The sequence below is a fragment of the Panthera uncia genome, chromosome X, assembly GCF_023721935.1.
Source record: "Panthera uncia isolate 11264 chromosome X, Puncia_PCG_1.0, whole genome shotgun sequence".
Lineage (NCBI taxonomy): Eukaryota > Metazoa > Chordata > Mammalia > Carnivora > Felidae > Panthera > Panthera uncia.
The window spans coordinates 16,683,842-16,707,518 of NC_064817.1; the positions used below are offsets into that span (position 1 = coordinate 16,683,842).

At 35.7% G+C, this 23,677-nt stretch overlaps 1 protein-coding gene across 4 annotated transcripts in view; it reads left to right on the forward strand.

Moving 5' to 3' along the window:
- CNKSR2 (connector enhancer of kinase suppressor of Ras 2) overlaps nt 1-23,677 on the forward strand; it is a 301,223-nt gene that overhangs the window by 113,731 nt on the left and 163,815 nt on the right. For all 4 annotated transcript variants that reach the window (XM_049643574.1, XM_049643575.1, XM_049643576.1 and 1 more), the window contains exon 5: nt 20,743-20,784. In XM_049643574.1, coding sequence (XP_049499531.1) covers nt 20,743-20,784 — 42 coding nt within the window. The remainder of the gene's footprint in view (nt 1-20,742; nt 20,785-23,677) is intronic.

The following is a 23,677-nucleotide window of genomic DNA, read 5'->3' on the forward strand; positions in this document are numbered from 1 at the left end:
AATGAATTCTGAAATTGATTCTTTTCAAAGCTTTGTTTTTTTAAAATACCTAGACTATATTATGTGAGCATCCTGCCAAAACACTTTTAAAGATGTAGACCGTATCACTATCACCAATAACAGAAGACGAACTAGGGTTGTGTACTAATCAAATTCTTTTATATGGCAAATAGCAGGCTACTATTTCTCAGACATCTTTTTTCTTCTGTGTATTATATTTTTAAAGTTTATTTATTCATTCTGGGAGAGTGCATGCACGGGAGGAGGGGCAGAGAGAGGGCATTCCAAGCAGACACCATGCTGTGCTGCTAGTGCAGAGCCCAGTGCAGGGCTCCAACCCACAAACCATGAGATCATGATCTGAGCAAAAATCAAGAGTCAAATGCTTAACCCATTGAGCCCTCCTCACCCTACTAAATATCTCACTAGGCTTTCTGTTTCTTCACATTTAAACTTTCTGCACAAAGGATTATATTTTTAAATTTATGTAGTATTTTATACATATACAAAAGAATGCATGTCATATATGTGTGTGTTTGTGTATGTTATGAAGCATAACAATGAATACTCATGAATCTGTCATATAATAAATAGGACATTACCAATATTATTTTAGTTACATTTGTGCTCCTCCCCAATCTCCTCATGCTGCCTCTTCTCAGAGTGTTTGGTTTTTCTCCTTAAAATAGTTTTAGATACTTTTCTAAAACCCTTTTTAATTATACTTGTCTTTGTAAAAATGGTATCACTGTGCATAATACCTTTTTCACTTGATTTGTGTTTCTGAATTCATTCATGTTTTGCCCAGTTACTGTAGTTCATTCACTTTTACTTCATATAATACTTAATTGTGTCTATATACTCCAATATGTTTATCGCTTTTTGTGACAATGAATGTTTGGACATATACCTACTTTTAAGTATATTACATAGGAGGGTAATTGCTGTGTTGTACAGTATGTACATGCTCATCTTTATAATTGTACCACATCCTGTTCTGAAAGTTTTATTGCTCATTTATGTAATGTACTTTCATTGTCTTTCATTGTCTGAAGTACTGTCTGTTCATCATGCTGTCTTATGATGGAGTTCACCTTTCAAGAAGCTATTAAAATTTTCTCACAAAGACCCTATAAAGATAGAACTTTTACCATTATTGCTATGTTGTGTACATGGAAACGTGTAGAAAGGTGGGTTAGGTGATTCTTAACCCTATAGGTGATAAAATAAACTTCAGAAGAGAGTCCTGATATGTTACTATTTGTATTGTACTGTGATTATTCTCTTTAAAGAATAAAGCCAAAAGTAATACCAATCCATTTAAGAAAATATTTGCTGTGGGAGACTTAGTGAAGGCAGGTATCTGTATCATGCATCTCTGTGTCTCTAGTGCCTCAAGAATAAATGATTGTTGAAATCATTCATTTTCCCCTTAAAATTTCACCAAAAAGGGGCTACAGATTTTTGATTTAGCTGCTGTAACTCTCTGTGATACTGGTGAAGATCTAAAGAGAGCCAAACAGAAAAAAGAAATGATCCTTCAAAATTGATGAAATCCAGGTATATTGTAAGTATTACAAATATACAATTAGTGCTTTACATTTTAAGGTTGCTCGTTCCTATTTCTTCTATTAATTCTTACAACTACAGGGAGATGAATGGGGGTGGGAAGGAAGAGTGGTGACAGTATCAGTCTTCTCCATGAGACAGGTAATGCCCTAGTGAATTTGAGGAGGGAGAGGTGGGCTGAGGGGTTACTTTGGAGAGGACCAAAGCCTAGGAGGAAAGGGCTGGTGTTGGAACTAGAAAAGGGTACCATTACTGTCTAGTCTGCAAACCCTCCCCAAATAAACCCATGTGTGCATTTCTGACTATCATTAAGCATGCTTTTGTAGCTTAAAAATTCCAATTTTGATTTGATACCAAATATGGAAACCTGAGCCATAAAGGAATATATAATATAATGCTGTGAGACTATGTAATGCTAGAGTGGGAGTTATAAAAGTACCTAAGCTGGAAAAATCAAAAGGTTCGATTAGATACCTTTATGGGTTCTGGTTCTGTAACTATTTTATGAATCTGGCTCCAATTTAGGTGCCATCCCCAAACTTTTTCAATGCCTTTTTGTCTACAGTTGGGCTATTTAGCAGTTACTAATAATATAACTGTGAATTTTTGTTTTAATATCTCACTGTTTTCTATAGCCCTCCTTACCCTACTAAATATGTCACTAGGCTTTCTGTTTCTTCACATTTAAACTTTCTACACAAATATTTTACTGCTGTCTCTCCCCACAAGAATTCTGAACAGCCTTTTAGAAATGAAATGTATACTGCCCTGGGCTCTTCTGTTCACTTTTGTAACCTCTCCCTTAAACCATATCATCTAAATGCTATTCCTTATGATGTTTAAAAATTATTAGCAAGAACAAAGGGTCTATATAAAATTTAATGGGCAGGGAATATTAACATTGATATTTTGAGGTTGGCCAAGTGCTTTTACAACATATTATCAGATTTGTTTCTTACAATAATCCAGTGAAGTAGGTAGACCAGATGTCATTATCTCAATTTTGTAAGTGAGTAAATGGAATTTAAGATAGGGAGAGTGACATTAAGTGTCATGGCCAGGACTTAGATCCATGCTTTGACATTGTAATACTTTCTGCTCATTGCTCTTCAAATTGGCTTTACCTTAGAATGAAGTAATGAGCATTTTGGGGCACCTGGGTGCTTAGTTGGTTGAGTGTCCAGCTTTGACTCAGGTCACAATCTCGCAGTTCGTGAGTTCGGGCCCCGCATCGGGCTCTGTGCTGACTGCTCAGAGACCAGAGCCTGCTTCGGATTCTGTGTTTCCTTCTCTCTCGCTCCTTCCTTACTTGTGCTCGGTCTCTCTCTCTGTCAAAAATAAACAAACATATAAAAAAAAGAATGAAGTAAGGAGCCTTTTAAACGTACTGATATCTGTGCCCCATAAGACCTACTAAATTAGATTCTTGATGGTGGGGCTTGGCATCAGGAGTTTTTAAATGATGGCTCCATTGATTCTAAAATGGAGCCACTGTATTCATACTTAACTAGTTTATTATGAGATGAGTATGATGTGAGAAGAAAATGTATGTGTTCAAGAACAGTGTTTTCTCAAAAGCAGGGCCATGGACTATGATTCATCTGGGGAAGCTTGTTAAGATGCAGATTGTTCAGACTCCACCACAGGTTGAATGACTGAGTCCTATGGATCAGCAGGTTCAACTATTTATAGGTGATATCAGCCCAGAGGCCACACATTTACAAAGGAAGCTAGTTAAAGTTTTGAATATGTAACTCTAGTTATCAGTTGTTCATAGTCAATCTGTGCCATAAATGCTTATCCAAAAGGATTAAACGTGTTCTTTAAAACATCAAATGTAAGATATTAATGAAAATGGTCATTGACCATTTGTCATAAGGGGAGAATTGGTATTAGAAACTAATGTGTTGGAAACTAGGGTTAATAAAATAAGGAGGAATAATAACATTTTAGCATGTTATGAATCATTATGCCTTACATGGATTATGTTATCTAATCATCACAAATATAGATTTTCATACTTATAAAAGGTTAAAGCATACCAAAAAAAATAGAGCTACTAGTTGTCGACACTGATTTTTTAAGGCATTTGTCTCTGCTGACAAAATAGTTTTTTTTTTCCAAAGCAGTTTTTAATAACCCAGTCCTCTTGGATTGGGTCAGCATGACCAGCAACATCAGATAGGTAATTCAGATGAAATTAGGCCTTAACACAAGTGAAATAATGGATTGAAATTATAACTGGAAGTGGAAGATTGAAGAACTGATCAGAATTAAGTAATTAGGATAAGTGAGCATGAATAAGACTTATAAAATTAGGCAAAAATTATATATAAATTCAAGATGGTAAAAGACTAGGTTTGCATAAAGGTGACAGAATGTTATCTGAGGCTGAATGGCGAATTATATTGTGTGAGGAGTGACATAGCACCTCTGAAAAGTAGCACATTTCCTGAAATGAAGTACAGGATATAAAATTCATGGACTTGGGGAGAGGCACTCAGTCTAGAGCATGAGACTCTTGATCTCAGGGTCATGAGTTCAAGCCCAACGTTGAGCATAGAGTTTACATAAAAAAATTTCATGTACTTTCGCCGGAAGATGGCGGCGTAGGAGGACGCGGGGCTCACAACGCGTCCTGCCGATCACTTAGATTCCACCTACACCTGCCTAAAGAACCCAGAAAACCGCCAGAGGATTAGCAGAAGGGAGTCTCCGGAGTCAAGCGCAGACGAGAGGCCCACGGAAGAGGGTAGGAAGGGCGGCGAGGCGGTGCGCGCTCCACGGACTGGCGGGAGGGAGCCGGGGCGGAGGGGCGGCTCGCCGGCCAAGCAGAGCCCCCGAGTCTGGCTGGCAAAAGCGGAGGGGCCTGACAGACTGTGTTCCGACAGCAAGCGCGACTTAGCGTCTGGGAGGTCATAAGTTAACAGCTCTGCTCGGAAAGCGGGAAGGCTGGAGGACAAAGGGAGGGAGAGCTGCTGAGCCCCCGGACGGCAGAGCTCAGCTTGGCGGGGAACAAAGGCGCCAGCGCCATCTCCCCCGCCCATCCCCCAGCCAAAATCCCAAAGGGAACCAGTTCCTGCCAGGGAACTTGCTCGCTCCGCGCAAACACCCAACTCTGTGCTTCTGCGGAGCCAAACCTCCGGCAGCGGATCTGACTCCCTCCCGCTGCCACAGGGCTCCTCCTGGAGTGGATCACCTAAGGAGAAGCGAGCTAAGCCTGCCCCTCCACCCCCCGTGCACCTTGCCTACCCACCCCAGCTAATACGCCAGATCCCCAGCACCACAAGCCTGGCAGTGTGCAAGTAGCCCAGACGGGACACGCCACCCCACAGTGAATCCCGCCCCTAGGAGAGGGGAAGAGAAGGCACACACCAGTCTGACTGTGGCCCCAGCAGTGGGCTGGGGGCAGACATCGGGTCGGACTGCGGCCCCGCCCACTAACTCCAGTTATACACCACAGCACAGGGGAAGTGCACTGCAGGTCCTCACCACGCAAGGGACTCTCCAAAATGACCAAACGGAAGAATTCCCCTCAGAAGAATCTCCAGGAAATAACAACAGCTAATGAACTGATCAAAAAGGATTTAAATAATATAACAGAAAGTGAATTTAGAATAATAGTCATAAAATTAATCGCTGGGCTTGAAAACAGTATACAGGACAGCAGAGAATCTCTTGCCACAAAGATCGAGGGACTAAGGAACAGTCACGAGGAGTTGAAAAACGCTTTAAACGAAATGCAAAACAAAATGGAATCCACGATGGCTCGGCTTGAAGAGGCAGAGGAGAGAATAGGTGAACTAGAAGATAAAGTTATGGAGAAAGAGGAAGCTGAAAGAAAGAGAGATAAAAAAATCCAGGAGTATGAGGGGAAAATTAGAGAACTAAGTGATACACTAAAAAAAAATAATATACGCATAATTGGTATCCCAGAGGAGGAAGAGAGAGGGAAAGGTGCTGAAGGGGTACTTGAACAAATTATAGCTGAGAACTTCCCTGAACTGGGGAAGGAAAAAGGCATTGAAATCCAAGAGGCACAGAGAACTCCCTTCAGACGTAACTTGAATCGATCTTCTGCACGACATATCATAGTGAAACTGGCAAAATACAAGGATAAAGAGAGAATTCTGAAAGCAGCAAGGGATAAACGTGCCCTCACTTATAAAGGGAGACCTATAAGACTCGTGACTGATCTCTCCTTTGAAACTTGGCAGGCCAGAAAGGCTTGGCACGATATCTACAGTGTGCTAAACAGAAAAAATATGCAGCCGAGAATCCTTTATCCAGCAAGTCTGTCATTTAGAATAGAAGGAGAGATAAAGGTCTTCCCAAACAAACAAAAACTGAAGGAATTTGTCACCACGAAACCAGCCCTACAAGAGATCCTAAGGGGGATCCTGTGAGACAAAGTACCAGAGACATCACTACAAGCATAAAACATACAGACATCACAATGACTCTAAACCCATATCTTTTTATAATAACACTGAATGTAAATGGATTAAATGCGCCAACTAAAAGACATAGGGTATCAGAATGGATAAAAAAACAAGACCCATCTATTTGCTGTCTACAAGAGACTCATTTTAGATCTGAGGACACCTTTAGATTGAGAGTGAGGGGATGGAGAACTATTTATCATGCTCCTGGAAGCCAAAAGAAAGCTGGAGTAGCCATACTTATATCAGACAAACTAGACTTTAAATTAAAGGCTGTAACAAGAGATGAAGAAGGGCATTATATAATAATCACAGTGTCTATCCATCAGGAAGAGCTAACTATTATAAATGTCTATGCGCCAAATACCCGAGCCCCCAGATATATAAAACAATTACTCATAAACATAAGCAACCTTATTGATAAGAATGTGGTCATTGCAGGGGACTTTAACACCCCACTTACAGAAATGGATAGATCATCTAGACACACAGTCAATAAAGAAACAAGGGCCCTGAATGATACATTGGATCAGATGGACTTGACAGATATATTTAGAACTCTGCATCCCAAAGCAACAGAATATACTTTCTTCTCGAGTGCACATGGAACATTCTCCAAGATAGATCATATACTGGGTCACAAAACAGCCCTTCATAAGTTTACAAGAATTGAAATTATACCATGCATACTTTCAGACCACAATGCTATGAAGCTTGAAATCAACCACAGGAAAAAGTCTGGAAAACCTCCAAAAGCATGGAGGTTAAAGAACACCCTACTAACGAATGAGTGGGTCAACCAGGCAATTAGAGAAGAAACTAAAATATTCATGGAAACAAACGAAAATGAAAATACAACAATCCAAACGCTTTGGGATGCAGCGAAGGCAGTCCTGAGAGGAAAATACAATGCAATCCAGGCCTATCTCAAGAAACAAGAAAAATCCCAAATACAAAATCTAACAGCACACCTAAAGGAAATAGAAGCAGAACAGCAAAGGCAGCCTAAACCCAGCAGAAGAAGAGAAATAATAAAGATCAGAGCAGAAATAAACAATATAGAATCTAAAAAAAACTGTAGAGCAGATCAACGAAACCAAGAGTTGGTTTTTTGAAAAAATAAACAAAATTGACAAACCTCTAGCCAGGCTTCTCAAAAAGAAAAGCGAGATGACCCAAATAGATAAAATCATGAATGAAAATGGAATGATTACAACCAATCCCTCAGAGATACAAACAATTATCAGGGAATACTATGAAAAATTATATGCCAGCAAATTGGACAACCTGGAAGAAATGGACAAATTTCTAAACACCCACACTCTTCCAAAACTCAATCAGGAGGAAATAGAAAGCTTGAACAGACCCATAACCAGCGAAGAAATTGAATCGGTTATCAAAAATCTCCCAACAAATAAGAGTCCAGGACCAGATGGCTTCCCAGGGGAGTTCTACCAGACATTTAAAGCAGAGATAATACCTATCCTTCTCAAGCTATTCCAAGAAATAGAAAGGGAAGGAAAACTTCCAGACTCATTCTATGAAGCCAGTATTACTTTGATTCCTAAACCAGACAGAGACCCAGTAAAAAAAGAGAACTACAGGCCAATATCCCTGATGAATATGGATGCAAAAATCCTTAATAAGATACTAGCAAATCGAATTCAACAGCATATAAAAAGAATTATTCACCATGATCAAGTGGGATTCATTCCTGGGATGCAGGGCTGGTTCAACATTCGCAAATCGATCAACGTGATACATCACATTAACAAAAAAAAAGAGAAGAACCATATGATCCTGTCAATCGATGCAGAAAAGGCCTTTGACAAAATCCAGCACCCTTTCTTAATAAAAACCCTTGAGAAAGTCGGGATAGAAGGAACATACTTAAAGATCATAAAGGCCATTTATGAAAAGCCCACAGCTAACATCATCCTCAACGGGGAAAAACTGAGAGCTTTTTCCCTGAGATCAGGAACACGACAGGGATGCCCACTGTCACCGCTGTTGTTTAATATAGTGCTGGAAGTTCTAGCATCAGCAATCAGACAACAAAAGGAAATCAAAGGCATCAAAATTGGCAAAGACGAAGTCAAGCTTTCGCTTTTTGCAGATGACATGATATTATACATGGAAAATCCGATAGACTCCACCAAAAGTCTGCTAGAACTGATACATGAATTCAGCAAAGTTGCAGGATACAAAATCAATGTGCAGAAATCAGTTGCATTCTTATACACTAACAATGAAGCAACAGAAAGACAAATGAAGAAACTGATCCCATTCACAATTGCACCAAGAAGCATAAAATACCTAGGAATAAATCTAACCAAAGATGTAAAAGATCTGTATGCTGAAAACTATAGAAAGCTTATGCAGGTAATTGAAGAAGATATAAAGAAATGGAAAGACATTCCCTGCTCATGGATTGGAAGAATAAATATTGTCAAAATGTCAATACTACCCAAAGCTATCTACACATTCAATGCAATCCCAATCAAAATTGCACCAGCATTCTTCTCGAAACTAGAACAAGCAATCCTAAAATTCATATGGAACCACAAAAGGCCCCGAATAGCCAAAGTAATTTTGAAGAAGAAGACCAAAGCAGGAGGCATCACAATCCCAGACTTTAGCCTCTACTACAAAGCTGTCATCATCAAGTCAGCATGGTATTGGCATAAAAACAGACACATAGACCAATGGAATAGAATAGAAACCCCAGAACTAGACCCACAAACGTATGGCCAACTCATCTTTGACAAAGCAGGAAAGAACATCCAATGGAAAAAAGACAGTCTCTTTAACAAATGGTGCTGGGAGAACTGGACAGCAACATGCAGAAGGTTGAAACTAGACCACTTTCTCACACCATTCACAAAAATAAACTCAAAATGGATAAAGGACCTGAATGTGAGACAGGAAACCATCAAAACCTTAGAGGAGAAAGCAGGAAAAGACCTCTCTGACCTCAGCCGTAGCAATCTCTTACTCGGCACATCCCCAAAGGCAAGGGAATTAAAAGCAAAAGTGAATTACTGGGACCTTATGAAGATAAAAAGCTTCTGCACAGCAAAGGAAACAACCAACAAAACTAAAAGGCAACCAACGGAATGGGAAAAGATATTTGCAAATGACACATCGGACAAAGGGCTAGTATCCAAAATCTATAAAGAGCTCATCAAACTCCACACCCGAAAAACAAATAACCCAGTGAAGAAATGGGCAGAAAACATGAATAGACACTTCTCTAAAGAAGACATCCGGATGGCCAACAGGCACATGAAAAGATGTTCAACGTCGCTCCTTATCAGGGAAATACAAATCAAAACCACACTCAGATATCACCTCACGCCAGTCAGAGTGGCCAAAATGAAGAAATCAGGAGACTATAGATGCTGGAGAGGATGTGGAGAAACAGGAACCCTCTTGCACTGTTGGTGGGAATGCAAATTGGTGCAGCCGCTCTGGAAAGCAGTGTGGAGGTTCCTCAGAAAATTAAAAATAGACCTACCCTATGACCCAGCAATAGCACTGCTAGGAATTTATCCAAGGGATACAGGAGTACTGATGCATAGGGGCACCTGTACCCCAATGTTTATAGCGGCACTCTCAACAATAGCCAAATTATGGAAAGAGCCTAAATGTCCATCAACTGATGAATGGATAAAGAAATTGTGGTTTATATACACAATGGAATACTACGTGGCAATGAGAAAAAATGAAATATGGCCTTTTGTAGCAACATGGATGGAACTGGAGAGTGTGATGCTAAGTGAAATAAGCCATACAGAGAAAGACAGATACCATATGGTTTCACTCTTATGTGGATCCTGAGAAACATAACAGAAACCCATGGGGGAGGGGAAGGAAAAAAAAAAAAAAAAAGAGGTTAGAGTGGGAGAGAGCCAAAGCATAAGAGACTGTTAAAAACTGAGAACAAATTGAGGGTTGATGGGGGGTGGGAGGGAGGGCAGGGTGGGAGGGAGGGCAGGGTGGGTGATGGGTATTGAGGAGGGCACCTTTTGGGATGAGCACTGGATGTTGTATGGAAACCAATTTGACAGTAAATTTCATATATTAAAAAATTAAAATAAAATAAAATAAAATAAACATACAAATCCTTATAATAATTTATTAAATATATTTATCACAATGGCATTCATTAAGGGAAAAGAGGCAAATGCAATTTCAATGAAATACTGATTTCCCAGCAAACATTCTTCATGTAAACGTTGTTCTGAAAAGATACACTGTTAAAAAAGGGAAAATACAACTAGTTAATATTTGGTTACATTACAATCAAATCGAAATAAAAACTCTGGCCTACCGTAAAAAAAAAAAAAAATTTCATGTAATAGTTATTGCATTAAAGTCTGCTTTGGTTAGGTCTTCATTTGCATGTGTGTTCTATTTTTGCCCCTTGCATTTAGTGGAAGATTGTATCAGTCAAGTTAAGCTAGATTATGCTGCAATAATCAACAACCTGGAAATATTTGTGCTTTTAGTATCATTCATGACCAGTGCTCATGCTCCATGTCAATTCTGGGTTACTATAGCTCTACTCCACATCCTCTTCACTTCAAAGCCCAGAGTAGCCTCTTCTTGAACACTGCTGGTCATCACAGCAGAAAGGAAAGAGAGCATGGTGAACTATGCACTAGTTCTTAATGTTTCTGCATGCCAATGGGACACATCACTTCTGCTTGCATTTCATTGGACAAAGTAAGTCATATAGCCATGGCTGACTTCGGTGGCTCCAGGATGTTTATTTTTTCTTTAAAAAAAAAAAAAAAAGGAATGTATATTTAAAAATCATAATACAAATCTGGCACAGTAATGAATCTATAAAGAATTCCAGGATAGCATTATACTAGAATTTTAAGGAGAGTACTTTTTTATGTGAACATAAGGAAAGCACAATAAAATTAAATTATGTGGAAAACATTTTTAAAGATCAAAAAAAATATCTTAGTAAAGGTTGAGTTTGAAGAGTTTCTTCTCTCTCCTCAGTGGTGTGTTTATATGCATTGGTTTGTCTCTAGTATTTTAACTATATTCTACTGCAATAGTGGTGGGAGGGAAAGACCTTTTGAAGTTTTCCAAAGCATAAAATTTTCTTTATAAATCACGCAGTGCTACTACCAGGAAACCCTAAATGGATACTCATTATTTATGATAATGACTTTTGAGGATATACAAAACTAAGCCTAGATGTGGGCTGGTACTGTTGCTCAGACAATTTAGTATTCATTAGGATTTAAATAATTTATTATCGTCAGTGATCTAAAAATATTTATTGAGTGCCTGAGTACAAATGTTATTTTTTCAGATGTTGCATATAATGAAAAGAAATGTTTCCATTTTGTCCAAGTAAATGCATTGTAAATAGATAAAAAGGACAAAAGTATGTAGGCTAAGGAACTTTTAAAATTAATACTTGGAATTTGTTTCAAATATACCATAATTTCCATTTATTTTCTGGCAGCCAAGTGGATGATCTTGAACTGATGAATTAATGTTTAATTTATATTTTCATTTATGATGTGGCATAGTATTTACCTTTGCTTGAACTCCTTAGTTGAATTTGTCATGGGGGAAAAATTGTCTCTTGTCATTTAGACCCTATAGATTTTCTTTCCCTTGTGATATATTAGATGGTCATTATTGCAAGTAACTTGAACATCTGGAATCTATTGTAGCTTTTTATTACAACAAAATGTTAGCTTTATTGTATGAATATAAATTCTTGATATCTTTTACATAATATGAGTCTGTATGCAGAGAAAATCTAATTATTTTTGTTGAAAATATCTGCTGAGATCATGCAGATTAATGTTTAAAACTAAACTCATATTTAAAATTATTTTGAAACTGAAACTCAGTCTATTTTTGTACAAAATGAGAGTGTAAAGAAACTAAATGTACTGTGCTAGTTTGGCAATTAGAAATTCTGTTTTTGAAAAAATGGCTTTAAATGTTTCATTTGTGTATTTAATCTGTAGAGCCAATGTGAAATGTGTATTATGGAATGTGAAAATAGATAATCAATGGAATAAAGTATTCATAACTGATAAATTCAGACAATCTTTATAGAGTGTACAGAACACCTTCAGAAATTAAGGAGACAGTTCCTTTCCTGACAGTCTAATGGGAGAGACTAAGACTAACAAATAAATAACTGGTGGAAACATTAAAAAATGTACAATGGCTCGGAGCCTGGAGCCTGTTTCCGATTCTGTGTCTCCCTCTCTCTCTGCCCCTCCCCCGTTCATGCTCTGTCTCTCTCTGTCCCAAAAATAAATAAAAAAACGTTGAAAAAAAAAATTAAAAAAAAAATGTACAGTTAGTAGTTATCAGATAGGCCTTTCAAAAATATTTGGGTCTTGACTCAAGACATGCAGAATAAACAAACTTAGCTCATAATAGGGATTAGCTCACTGCCTTTTCAGGTTGTCAAAACAAAGTGATTAAAGTTACAGGGATCACAGTCTAACCCTAATGAGTTTTCTGGTCATTTATACCTTGAATTGACATTTTTACTTTTTATTCCTTTTGACACTTGAATCTTTGCAAGCCTCGGTGGTTTTTGGATTTGTTAAAGAGCCATTTGGATGCTGAAAAAACAGCCTTACTTCTGCCTGCGTTTCCAAGTCCCTGAATGCTAAAAGATTAGTTTCTACACCCATTCAACTATTGGGACAGTAGTATTTCATTGTCAAGTGAAAGGCTAGAATAATTAAAGCCAGATGGGGCTTCATTTTAGATGACCTCTTGGGGCAGAACTGGAGCAGAATTTTGAAGAGCAATATGGTGCAAGGTGCAGAAGAATATGGCTATATTCACTGACAGAAAGACTATAGACAACCTCTAAGGTCATACCCACTCACATTCTCCTCCCATCCCTTGCTTATTGCTCTTTTTATGTTACAACTCGATACCTTATTTGACCTAATGAAAATCTTAGCCAATTCTTTTCAAATGGGTCATTTTAAAATTTCAGTAGATACCATCCTTCATGAATTCTCCTCTTCTCATTCCCAAAACAACAGCAAGAAGACTGTTCCAACAAGTTTGTGGTCATTAAGCCAGTCAAAATGTTGAAGGGTTTGCCAGGGATGTACTTGTGGGATGATTATGCTTCTGTCTACCTTGTTTGCCAAGGACATTTATAGCTCTGAAATTAAACAGTAGCATTTTGAAAACACATTTAAGAAGACCAGTGACTCTCTATTCACTATGGATATTCTTTTCACTCAGAGCACCCAGTCAGCTTTTGGTCTTTGATGAATCCAAATTTAGTTTGGACTTTCATCTTCCATCCATTGCAAATCTTTTATCCCTAGCACTGCTTCTCTGTGTCCACAAAGCTAGGTGATGACTACTTTGAATTCCTTTCAATAGCTCTATTCTGTGTATCATCCTACAAAGAGAATTGCTTTCATGATACTATGCTGCTACTGTAAATGTCACAATAGACTGGAATCTGCTCTTGCAAAAGGGAAAAAAGAAAGCGAATCATCTGGTCAATAACTGGGAACTAAATTTCTTCATGTTTTTCTTTTCAGATATTGCTTTTATTGTTATTTCATTGAAATTCTTGTTAAATGGCTTCCCATTTTGTTACTGTTGGATGGACCATAGTATATTTCTCTAGACCTGACCTTCTGACTAGCATGATGACCACTAACTGCATGTGGCAATTGAAATATAAATTTACATTAATTAAAACTAAATAAAATTACAAATCCACTTTCTCCTTTGCACATTTTAATTGCTCAATAGCCACATATGCCTAGAAACTACTAAATTTTAGGCAGCACAGACATAGAACATAATTAGGATAATTCTATTATCACTGTAAGTTTTAATAAATATGTCTCTGTAACATCACTTTCTCCATGTACTCCTGGCTATGCAACTAACCCTTCCTTACTGCTCCTAAATACTAGCATTGTCTGAGCAGTCTTCAGTTATCTTCTCACTATACATTTTCTTTTTTAATGGATTTGTTGTTGTTTTCTTGTACCTTTAACTATCACTTCAGTGTAAATACTCCCAGATCTGACTCTATTTTAGATCCAATTCAGCTTTTTACTTGCTTACTGGACAACTTTGTATAAAATGACCTTTCAGCCACTTCTAATTTCACATGCCCCAAATATAATTATTTTATTCTCCTTAAATATTCTTCTACCATCTCTACTCGGCCATTCATCCATTTGCTCAGGTTTGAGCCCCTAGAGTAATGTTTAACTTTCCTCTCCACATTATTCTCTGTGTCTAATGTATCAGTCACCCAATTCTCATTCCTGGCTACATGTATGACATCCACCTCTCCTCATCTCCCCTTCCACCATCATAACCTCCGTTCAAGCTTTGATTATATATTATATTTTCTATTGAAAGAGCATTCCAACTGATCTTGCTGCCTTCAGTTTTTTTTCTCTTCCAAATCCACCATTTCTTCCCCATTGTTTTCATAAAGCATGTATTTGATCACGTAGTTCCCATGCTCAGACATCTTTGAGCGCTTCCTTGTATCAGAGTAAAGTACATACTCCTCCATCTTCCCTAGAGATGAAATGTCTACTTGGTATATTTAGGAAGATACACAGCTTTGCAGAGATTCCTTATCTGAGACATGACGTGAAAGTTTCCTCCACGGGAATGGAAAAAGAACTGTTAGAAAATGAATAAGAAGAGATACCTATTAGAGTTGTTAGCTAGACCAGAGAGTTTGGACTTCACTTCTCCACCCCCTACCCTGATACACTCACTCACCATTTTATCATTGCTCTTTAACACCAGGCATGGCACTATGTAAGCTACCCTGACTTCAGCCCCTCCCAAAATAAAATCACAAGAAATTATCAGTTGATCAAGTTAAGTGCAATCCTGGTGGAATGGGACTTCAAAATAAATTATTACAGAATAATAAAAATTTTATTCCCTTCAAAACAAAACTTCTCCAGGTTAGCATTGGTAGCTCTCCACAATATGACCTCGTGTTATTTTCTAGGCTTTCTTTCCTGTTGCATTCATTCCACATATCTTATGCTATAGCCTGGTATGCTTACTTCTGATTATGCCTTGTTAATCATGTTTGCACAAAGTGAAATGGTCTTTCCCTGTGATCCCCTAATAAATTTACAGATTTAAAAGCTATTTAAAGTCAGTAAAATATCTCCTCTAGAAGGTCATTCCAGAGTGAACAAGTTAGAATTTATCTCCTTTTTTATGGGATCTTCTGTTAGCATTTGTCATGTACCTTATATTATTATTTGAATGTTTTCTCCACTAAATAATTGATGATGGCCAAGGACCAAGTTTAATTTATCTTTGATCACCTTAATAGTGCCTGATAGTGAATTGCATTTAGAAGATGTGCAAAAAAAAACCTTTTTTGGTGAATGGAATTGTGACTTGAGTAAATGAATGAGTGAATGAATAAAAGTAACAGTAACTCATGAATTAGTTACTTAAGCATTGAAGACATTTTGATAGTTTAGCAATAGAATATGTGAAGTATTTGGTACGATGGTACCATTATTAAAATTTTGCATAGATGAATCATTTAAATACTACATGTAAGCAAAACAATATTCTTAAATTATTTGTACAAGTATACTATAATATACCAAAAAGAGACATATGAAAATTTATGGCATTTATAGTTCCAAAGTTTTGTGAAATATAATTATATACAGCATTTGAGACATACACTATTTCCCTTCACTCTCTTGCTTTATGTATTCAGTATTAATAACCTGTGACCTGTTCCTATGACTCTAATACACAGTTGATGAGAAATATTACTTTTACTGAACATCTTGACCCCAGGTTGCTTAAAATTGTCTACAAAGTATGAAGTATCAATGATAACATACAGGATAGAAGTGTTTCTTTGTATTTTGTTCAGTATGGCAATTGCATCACTGTTTCACAAAAACTATAACTGATTATGATCCTGTGTGAGTACATAGCTCATCTGTGGGAGACAGTTTCTGTGCACACTTATACTTTTCAAAAAGAAAAAATGATGAAAACTGAATAAACACTCATTATTTTTATGAATATTGTCTTGTTAGGAATTTGATGCATTTAAATGTGCATCACATGGTTTGTAGAAGCATTATGTATAAAAGGATAAAGAAGAAATTGCAAGTGTCATTTTGCATGCATAGTAAAAGACAGCATGAGCTTCTGAAGAGAATTCCTGGGAGTATATAGTGGCATAGCTCTAAATCCAGGTTTGAAAATCTAAATTTAATCCTAACCTAAAAATAAGTGGAACGTCAGAGGTGTACCTTTCCTTAGCATGAATAGGTTGTCAAAAATGTGGATTTCTCCATATTCAGTGCTATTTTCTTTGTAAAACGTGGGGTATGATCTTTTGGGAAAATATTTGGCCCTAAGTGTTAATAAAACCATACTTGAGAAGCAAATATTTTAATTCACATCTGGATGGAAATAAAATAACTTATTAATAAAATTAATCCCCTAAGGTACCTAGGGCTATTTAAATACTTAGCATGATAAAATGAACTCCTTAACATGATAGCTTAACTAAATAAAACACAGTCATTTAGTTTCTATTCTTCTCCCTAATATAAAATAGCAGGTTAATATATACTTTTTTTGTATTGTTCTGTTTTGTTTTTATTATGCTGTGTCCAGCCTTTGTGAAAGCCTTTGGCTTTCAGTAATGAACAGGCCAGTCTGGCTGAAAGAAGGCAGAGATATAAACAAGTAGAAGCAGTTATTCAGAGTAGTAAGTGATTAAAGAAAGAAATAAGTTTAATAGGAGGGAAAAAAGAGAAACCAACCAATAAATTGGGGGAATGTGTAACAAAAGCACAAAGCTCTGAGGAATTGAAAATTGGAATGAGCCAGCAGATACTATTTTTGAATCAGTCTACTGTCTTACAGATTTTATATTTTTGATCATTTTTGCTTTGGCATTCTTCTATCACAGTATTTCCCATAAAATAGATTGTTTTTCACAGTACCATCTTTATCAAAATCATGCTAGGACCCCCACTCCAGGTCTACCCTATCTGTGTATCTGGGGCTGAACCTGGGAATACGCATTTTAACCCGCTTTCCAAGTGATTGTTACATGTATACAGAGTAAAATCTGAAAACTACTGCAGTAGTTTAACAGTGTTTGAGTGCAGTTTTATTGCTTTTGCAGTAATGCCTTTATTTTCTTTGCCTAAAAACATACTTTTTCCAAAACCCAATTAAAGCTGCCTTTACTAATTCTTTTTAAGGCAGAGTTAGTTGTTTTCTCCTCTGCTTGCCCAGCCCTATGATCCTGCCTTTATTATAGTAATTGTGAGTGTCCCAAATATGTTAGTACAGATTTAAGCTTTAATAGGTTCACATGTGTGAATATGCTATAAATGTAACACACACATCCTTTGAAAATTTAATTATTTCAATTTCTTTTATAGTCCTTTAGTATTGTTTATTTCAAATAGTTTTTAATTTTAATATTTTTGACAGTTTTTTCGACTGATGTAAAACCTTGGCCGCCTCAGTCACCTGATGTATCTCTTTTAGACTTTGTCTTTTGGAGTCATGTCAGAATTATCACGTATGGATCAGTACTTCATTCTTTGAATAATCTTAAAGCTTGGATTATAGATGTATTTCTTTTAGTCACTGAGGAGCAGCAGCTGATGAAAAATTCTACAAAGTTTGAAATTTGACTTGAGCAGTGTATAGCACAACACAGTGGTCACTTTGCATTTTAATGAGAAATATGTCAATATTTTAAAATTTTAAATAATTGACCTTTGACATGTGGATTTGTATATTTTTGTCGCATTTATACTTATAAAGTTATTGAAACAAACTTCATGAAGACTTTGGAATTCTACATATTTTAACTTACTTATGTGAATGTCTGTCTCCTTAAACTGTGTTTTTCCAAGTCAGGGGACATGTTTTATTTATCTCTGTATCATGAAGACAGTTGATTAATATTCGCCGAAACAAGAGGAAAAGTACATCTATTATGCATTGTCCAATTTGCTTAATATATTCAGTATTACACAAGCATTAGTAAATATATTTGGATGTACTTTATATATTTAATGTTTATTTTTGAGAGAGAGAGAGAGAGAGAGAGAGAGAGAGAGAGAGAGAGAGAGACTGAGCATAAGCAGGGGAGGGGCAGAGAGAGAGGAAGATACAGAATCTGAAGCAGGCTCGAGGCCCTGAGCTGCCAGCAGAGATCCCGACACAGGGCTTGAACCCACAAACCGTGAGATCATGACCTGAGCCAAAGTCAGATGTTTAACCAACTCTTGATTTCGGCTCAGACTATGTTTTCATGGTTAATGGGATCAAGCCCCGCATCAGGCTCTGCACTGACAACACCGAGTCTGCTTAGGATTCTGTCTTTCTCTGTCTCTGCCCCTCCCCTACTCATGCACACACACACTCTCTCTCTCTCAAAATAAAATTTAAAAAGGACTTTGTAAAGCTAATAAGTGATTTTTTAATTTAGTATCAAATGTATTAATATAAATAAAACTAATATTTAGTTTACTGTTTCCATCCATTGCAACTATTATTTTTTTTAGATTCCCAAATTGCTCCATCTTTGGCCAGTGAAAATCTCTTCATGTTGACTTCTGAGTCCTACTGACACAAACAATCCTTGTATAGTTTGATAGCTTCTTTCTATGTGTGTCACAGTATAATCCAGGCTCATCTTATACATTCATATCCCAGATCTGGAATCCACTATTTTCCTTAACCAAAGGCCCAAGAAATGGTATTTGAAAATCACTAACTGTGAGGAGTTTATTTATTACTCAGTTATGTCTTTTCAGTGGGCCTAAGAAGTACATACACACGTGTGTGCATGATGCATCAAGAGACTCTAGGTTTTACTGACCTTCTTATATATGTATCTGCTTTGTCTCATGCTAAAATTATTTAGGAAACCAAAAATGATAGAATGATAGTAGTATCACATAATTGTTCATTTGCTTTATCCTATGAAATGCAGTAGTTTCAGCAAAACATTAACAGACTAACAATAACTAACCAACAATATGATTGCTGACGATAGTGTAAGATTTTGTTTAATAGTTCTTTTGTTATGTCATACTAGAGATATGTAAGTAAAGTATTATATTTTAAAGAACTTGAAATAGTTATTCTCTGTGTGATTATTGCTGTGTGATCACTGGCAGGATATACATTTAGATCATATTTACTTTTCTCCTTGAGGAAAATTCCTTTGAAGTCTGAACATTTAATCATATTCTCTGTTTCTGGGAAGGTAGGTAAATAATCAAACTTGTATCCATTATAGCTGAAGCAAGTTGTAGAGGCAGTTTGGGGAAACTGGTCAACTTTCCAACTTTTCCCAAATCATCTCTTACCAATGTAATTGTGTCTGAAATTAATTCTATAAAATTGCAGTCTTCCAAATTCTGATGTAAGTACAGTGCACTTTTCCAACATAAATGCTTTATCTATACCTTTCTTCCTCTGTACACATAATTCATACTTAATTTGTAAAGACAGATATGGCTATATTTGTAACAAACTTCTTCTTTGGCACAGAAGCCCTGCAGAATTGCAAGACCCAATCCTTAAGTATTTCATTTAGTTTATGAAATGAATCAGACCTATATTTAACCTTAAAACTTTTACGCCTGATAAGAATATGTACTACTTCTGACAAGGTATTGTGGTGAAATGGCATTATCAAAAACTATGTTCAACAGTATTCCTTTTTGTTAAAATTAAATTCAGGGAAAGAGATGAAATGGGCTATCATTCCTTAAAATATGCAGTACTGTGAAACATGGATATTTTTTCAAAATTAGATAGCCAAATAATAATTAGTTAACTTTCTATTTTGAAGTAAAGGTAATTAGTTTACATTTTAAAAATAAAGACACAGAACAACAGTAATTCATAGTTAAAATGTATTTATCACTGTATGCCAGATACTGTGCTAAGCCATTCATCCATCTTCTCACTTAATCCTCACAACACCCTTATTGTGTTACTACTAATGTCATGCCCATTTTATGAATTTCTTCAGGAAACTAAGCCATAGAAACAGAAGTTTCTAAGCAAAGATCACTTTGCTATATGTTTGCTCATTGTAAGTCTAGCAATTGCAGGTAAAAAAACAATGGTGATTTTTTAAAATAATTTTTTTACAATTTCAAGGATTCAAATTTATGTTAAGAACTATGAACTTGATATGTACCAATTTTATAATATTAAGGATATTTAATAGCTGGAAATAATTGAAAATATAAAAGCATTTTTGAGATTAAGATATGACTATAGAAGTAAATATTGGTATTTTTCCTAATGTTCCAATCTATAATAAATTAGTATTTGAAATGTTGGAAATATTTCAACGAAATGTATTTATCAGATGTAAAAGTTTAGATAGAAAATGGTTACAATATTTTTTCTGATGTATATTATTCTGTATTGTATTCTGTGTAAAATTAGAAAATATAGTTAAGCAAATATAAGAATACCTGTGTAACTGACCATCAGAGCTAACCACTATGAATATTTTGGTATATAGCTTTCCAGATTTTATTCACATTCTTATTGCTGGTTTTGCTTGAATTGTCAAGATTTTTTCAAATTGTCGTACATTTCCTAAGAAAGTATTTTAAAAGGAATGCTTGATTTGTTTTGAAAACTAATGCATATGTTTCTTTTTTTAAAGGATTGTACTGTGTATGAAACAGAGAATAAAATTCTTCATGTGGTAAGTTTATTTGGGTTTATTTTCATCTTCCTTAGAAAACGGTTCTTTGTTTAACTAGTAATTAAATATAAAGCTGTAGCCTATAAAAAATGAGACCTGTATATTTTATAGGAAAATTACAAAAGAACATAAAAAGTATAAAAGAACAGGTTATATTAGTTAAAATAATTCTTTTGTATCCTAATAGGAAAATATCATATAATATGATAAAAATTTTGAGATTGTAGTATGTAGAAAGGTTGGAATATAATGAAGAATCTAGAAAAAGAGAGAACTTGAAATCAGAATTTTTTACCATTCATTTGAGAAAGATACCAGAGAAAAGTATTTGGTTGTATAATGGGGTAAACAACCTATCATCATTTGGGTGAAATAATTAATAAAATAATCAATCTGCCTTTGATCAGATTCTATACTCCCCAAACCTCCTTCCAAATTTTAATTTGGCAATATTTGTTGAATCAGTTAATCATTTTGTAGATATTACTAGAAACGGAGTATGAATATACTTTTATAGAAAAGTATCTCCTTTTTTGTTAATGAACAGTTTACTGCTTTTCTTTGTAAATCCGTATCTTGGTTGATGCTCATCTGTCCTGATAACTTCTTCATCTCTGTTAGAAATGAGTGACAACATAAGTAACATTAAAGAAGTTTAGAAATGAATGCTATATATTTACTTCGGCAATTTTGCATTCAAGCTAGTGACAATTTAAAGATCCTGTTTGACGATGATTGAGACTGTGGATGGCATTAACCAAATAGTTCAGCTCAGAAAGCACTTGTATTTTCTTTCTTTTTTTTTTTTTTACAGTTCTCCTATTCTTTTATTTATTTTTTTTTTGTTAACATTGTTTTAAGGTTTTTTTTGAATTCCAGTAGTTAGCATACAGTGTAGTATTAGTTTCAGGTATTATAAAATAGTGATTCAACACTTCCACACATCACCCGCTGCTCATCACAAGTGCACTTCTTAATCCCTATCACCTATTTCACCCATCCCCCTCACCCCTCCCCTCTGGTAACCATCAGTTTGTTCTGTGTAGTTAAGACTCTGTTTCATGGTTTGACTCTCTCTCTTTTTTCCCCTTTGCTGTTTGTTTGGTTTCTTAAATTCCACATATGAGTGAAATCACATGGTATTTGTCTCTTTCCACTTCTCCCTTCCCAGCCTTTTAATGTAAAGATGGGCTAGCCTTTAGTAGAAGGTTATATTCTTGTGTGCTACTTTTCTCACAATAAGAATTCTTTTTTAAAAATAATAAAATAGTATACTATACCACTTGGTATATATGATGCTAGAATACTTTCTTGAAAACAAAATATTCATAAAGTATCTTTCCAGGTTTCCTGTAATGTAGAGGAAATCATGTTAAGTCTAAAGGACTGTCTGAACCCTAATTCTTTTTTTAAAAGTTTTTAATGTTTACTTTTGAGAGAGAGAGAGAAACAGAGTGCAAGTGGAGGAAGGGCAGAGAGAGAGACACACACAGAATCCAAAGCAGGCTCCAGGCTCTGAGCTGTCAGCACAGAGCTGGACATGGGGCTTGAACTCAAGAACTGCGAGATCATGACCTGAGCCACCCAGGCATCCCTGCACCCTAATTCTAACAGTTTGTATCTCAGTGACCTTAGTCAAGTAGTTTGTCTTTGATATTTTTAAGGTAAATTTTAACCATTAAAAAATTTTATTGTTGATTTACACATAACATTATATTAGTTTCAGGTATATAACATAATGATTAGATATTTGTGGTGACTTTGTTCTTAATGTGTAAAATGAAAATATTAATTTCTTCTAAGTACAATTGTTTATAGTCTCATTACCTTCTTTCCAATATTTATTTATGTTTTTTTTATTTTCCCTTTTTCTTATTTATGTGTACCAGAAAATAAAAAGCCTGAGTTTTGATATAACTTGTTTAGAATCAAATTGTTACTGACTCTGAATGTTCTCCTTGTTCCTATGAGACTTGAGTCAGAGTGCTCATACAAATGAGTAGAGATTACAGTAACTTGAGATAGGCACTAGAACATCAACTGTCTCAGCCCAGACCCATTCCCTATATCTATATTTTGTCTGGAGGCTAGGGGAGGCATTTATAAAGAGGAAGGATAACTTATCATTTATGAAAATCTGCTCTATCTTGGGAGTTACATAGGCAACACAAGTATCAGAGTATTCTTCAACAGCTGCGCAAACTGAGATAGTTAGGAAAGTTGTGAGGTGTATCTTTTCCTGAAATAGATCTTTATTTAGGGATGAGTGAAGAAAAAGAATGGGAAGGAGAAGGGGAACTGTCCCTCATATGTCAGAAGAAAATCTTTTTCCATGAAATAAGTTTATTAAGAACATCTATTTAATGATCTCAGTAAGAATCAAAAGAATACTGTTTGCATTAAAATAGAATACCATACTATAAAGAAAGTAAGGCCACTATAAACTGAACACAAAATAAACTAAAAAAAAGTCTTTAAAACTGAGAACATGGAAATAGAAATTAAACCATGCTGAAAGCAGTAAAAAGCATACTAATTATTACAGAAAATTGAAACAGTAAGACACAAAATAAACTTTTTTATTGCTCAGATTATTAGTAAATTAATAAAAAGACAAAAAATGAGAGAAGATAATGGCTATAGAGGATAGATTATTGTTAGCCCACCTTCAACTAATTATTAGTTTCTAAAGAAGAAAACAATAGGAAATAATTAAGGATATAATAGAATAATTTAGGAATACAAATTGGGAAAATTGAATTTCTCAACAAATTAAGAAAGTGAATTGGAAAAATCACGATTTCAAGATATTTTCGTTAATATATTACAGTTTCTATGTCAAGAAGCAAGTACGTTTAACTAGTAAGAAGAGATACATGGGAAGTTTTCACTT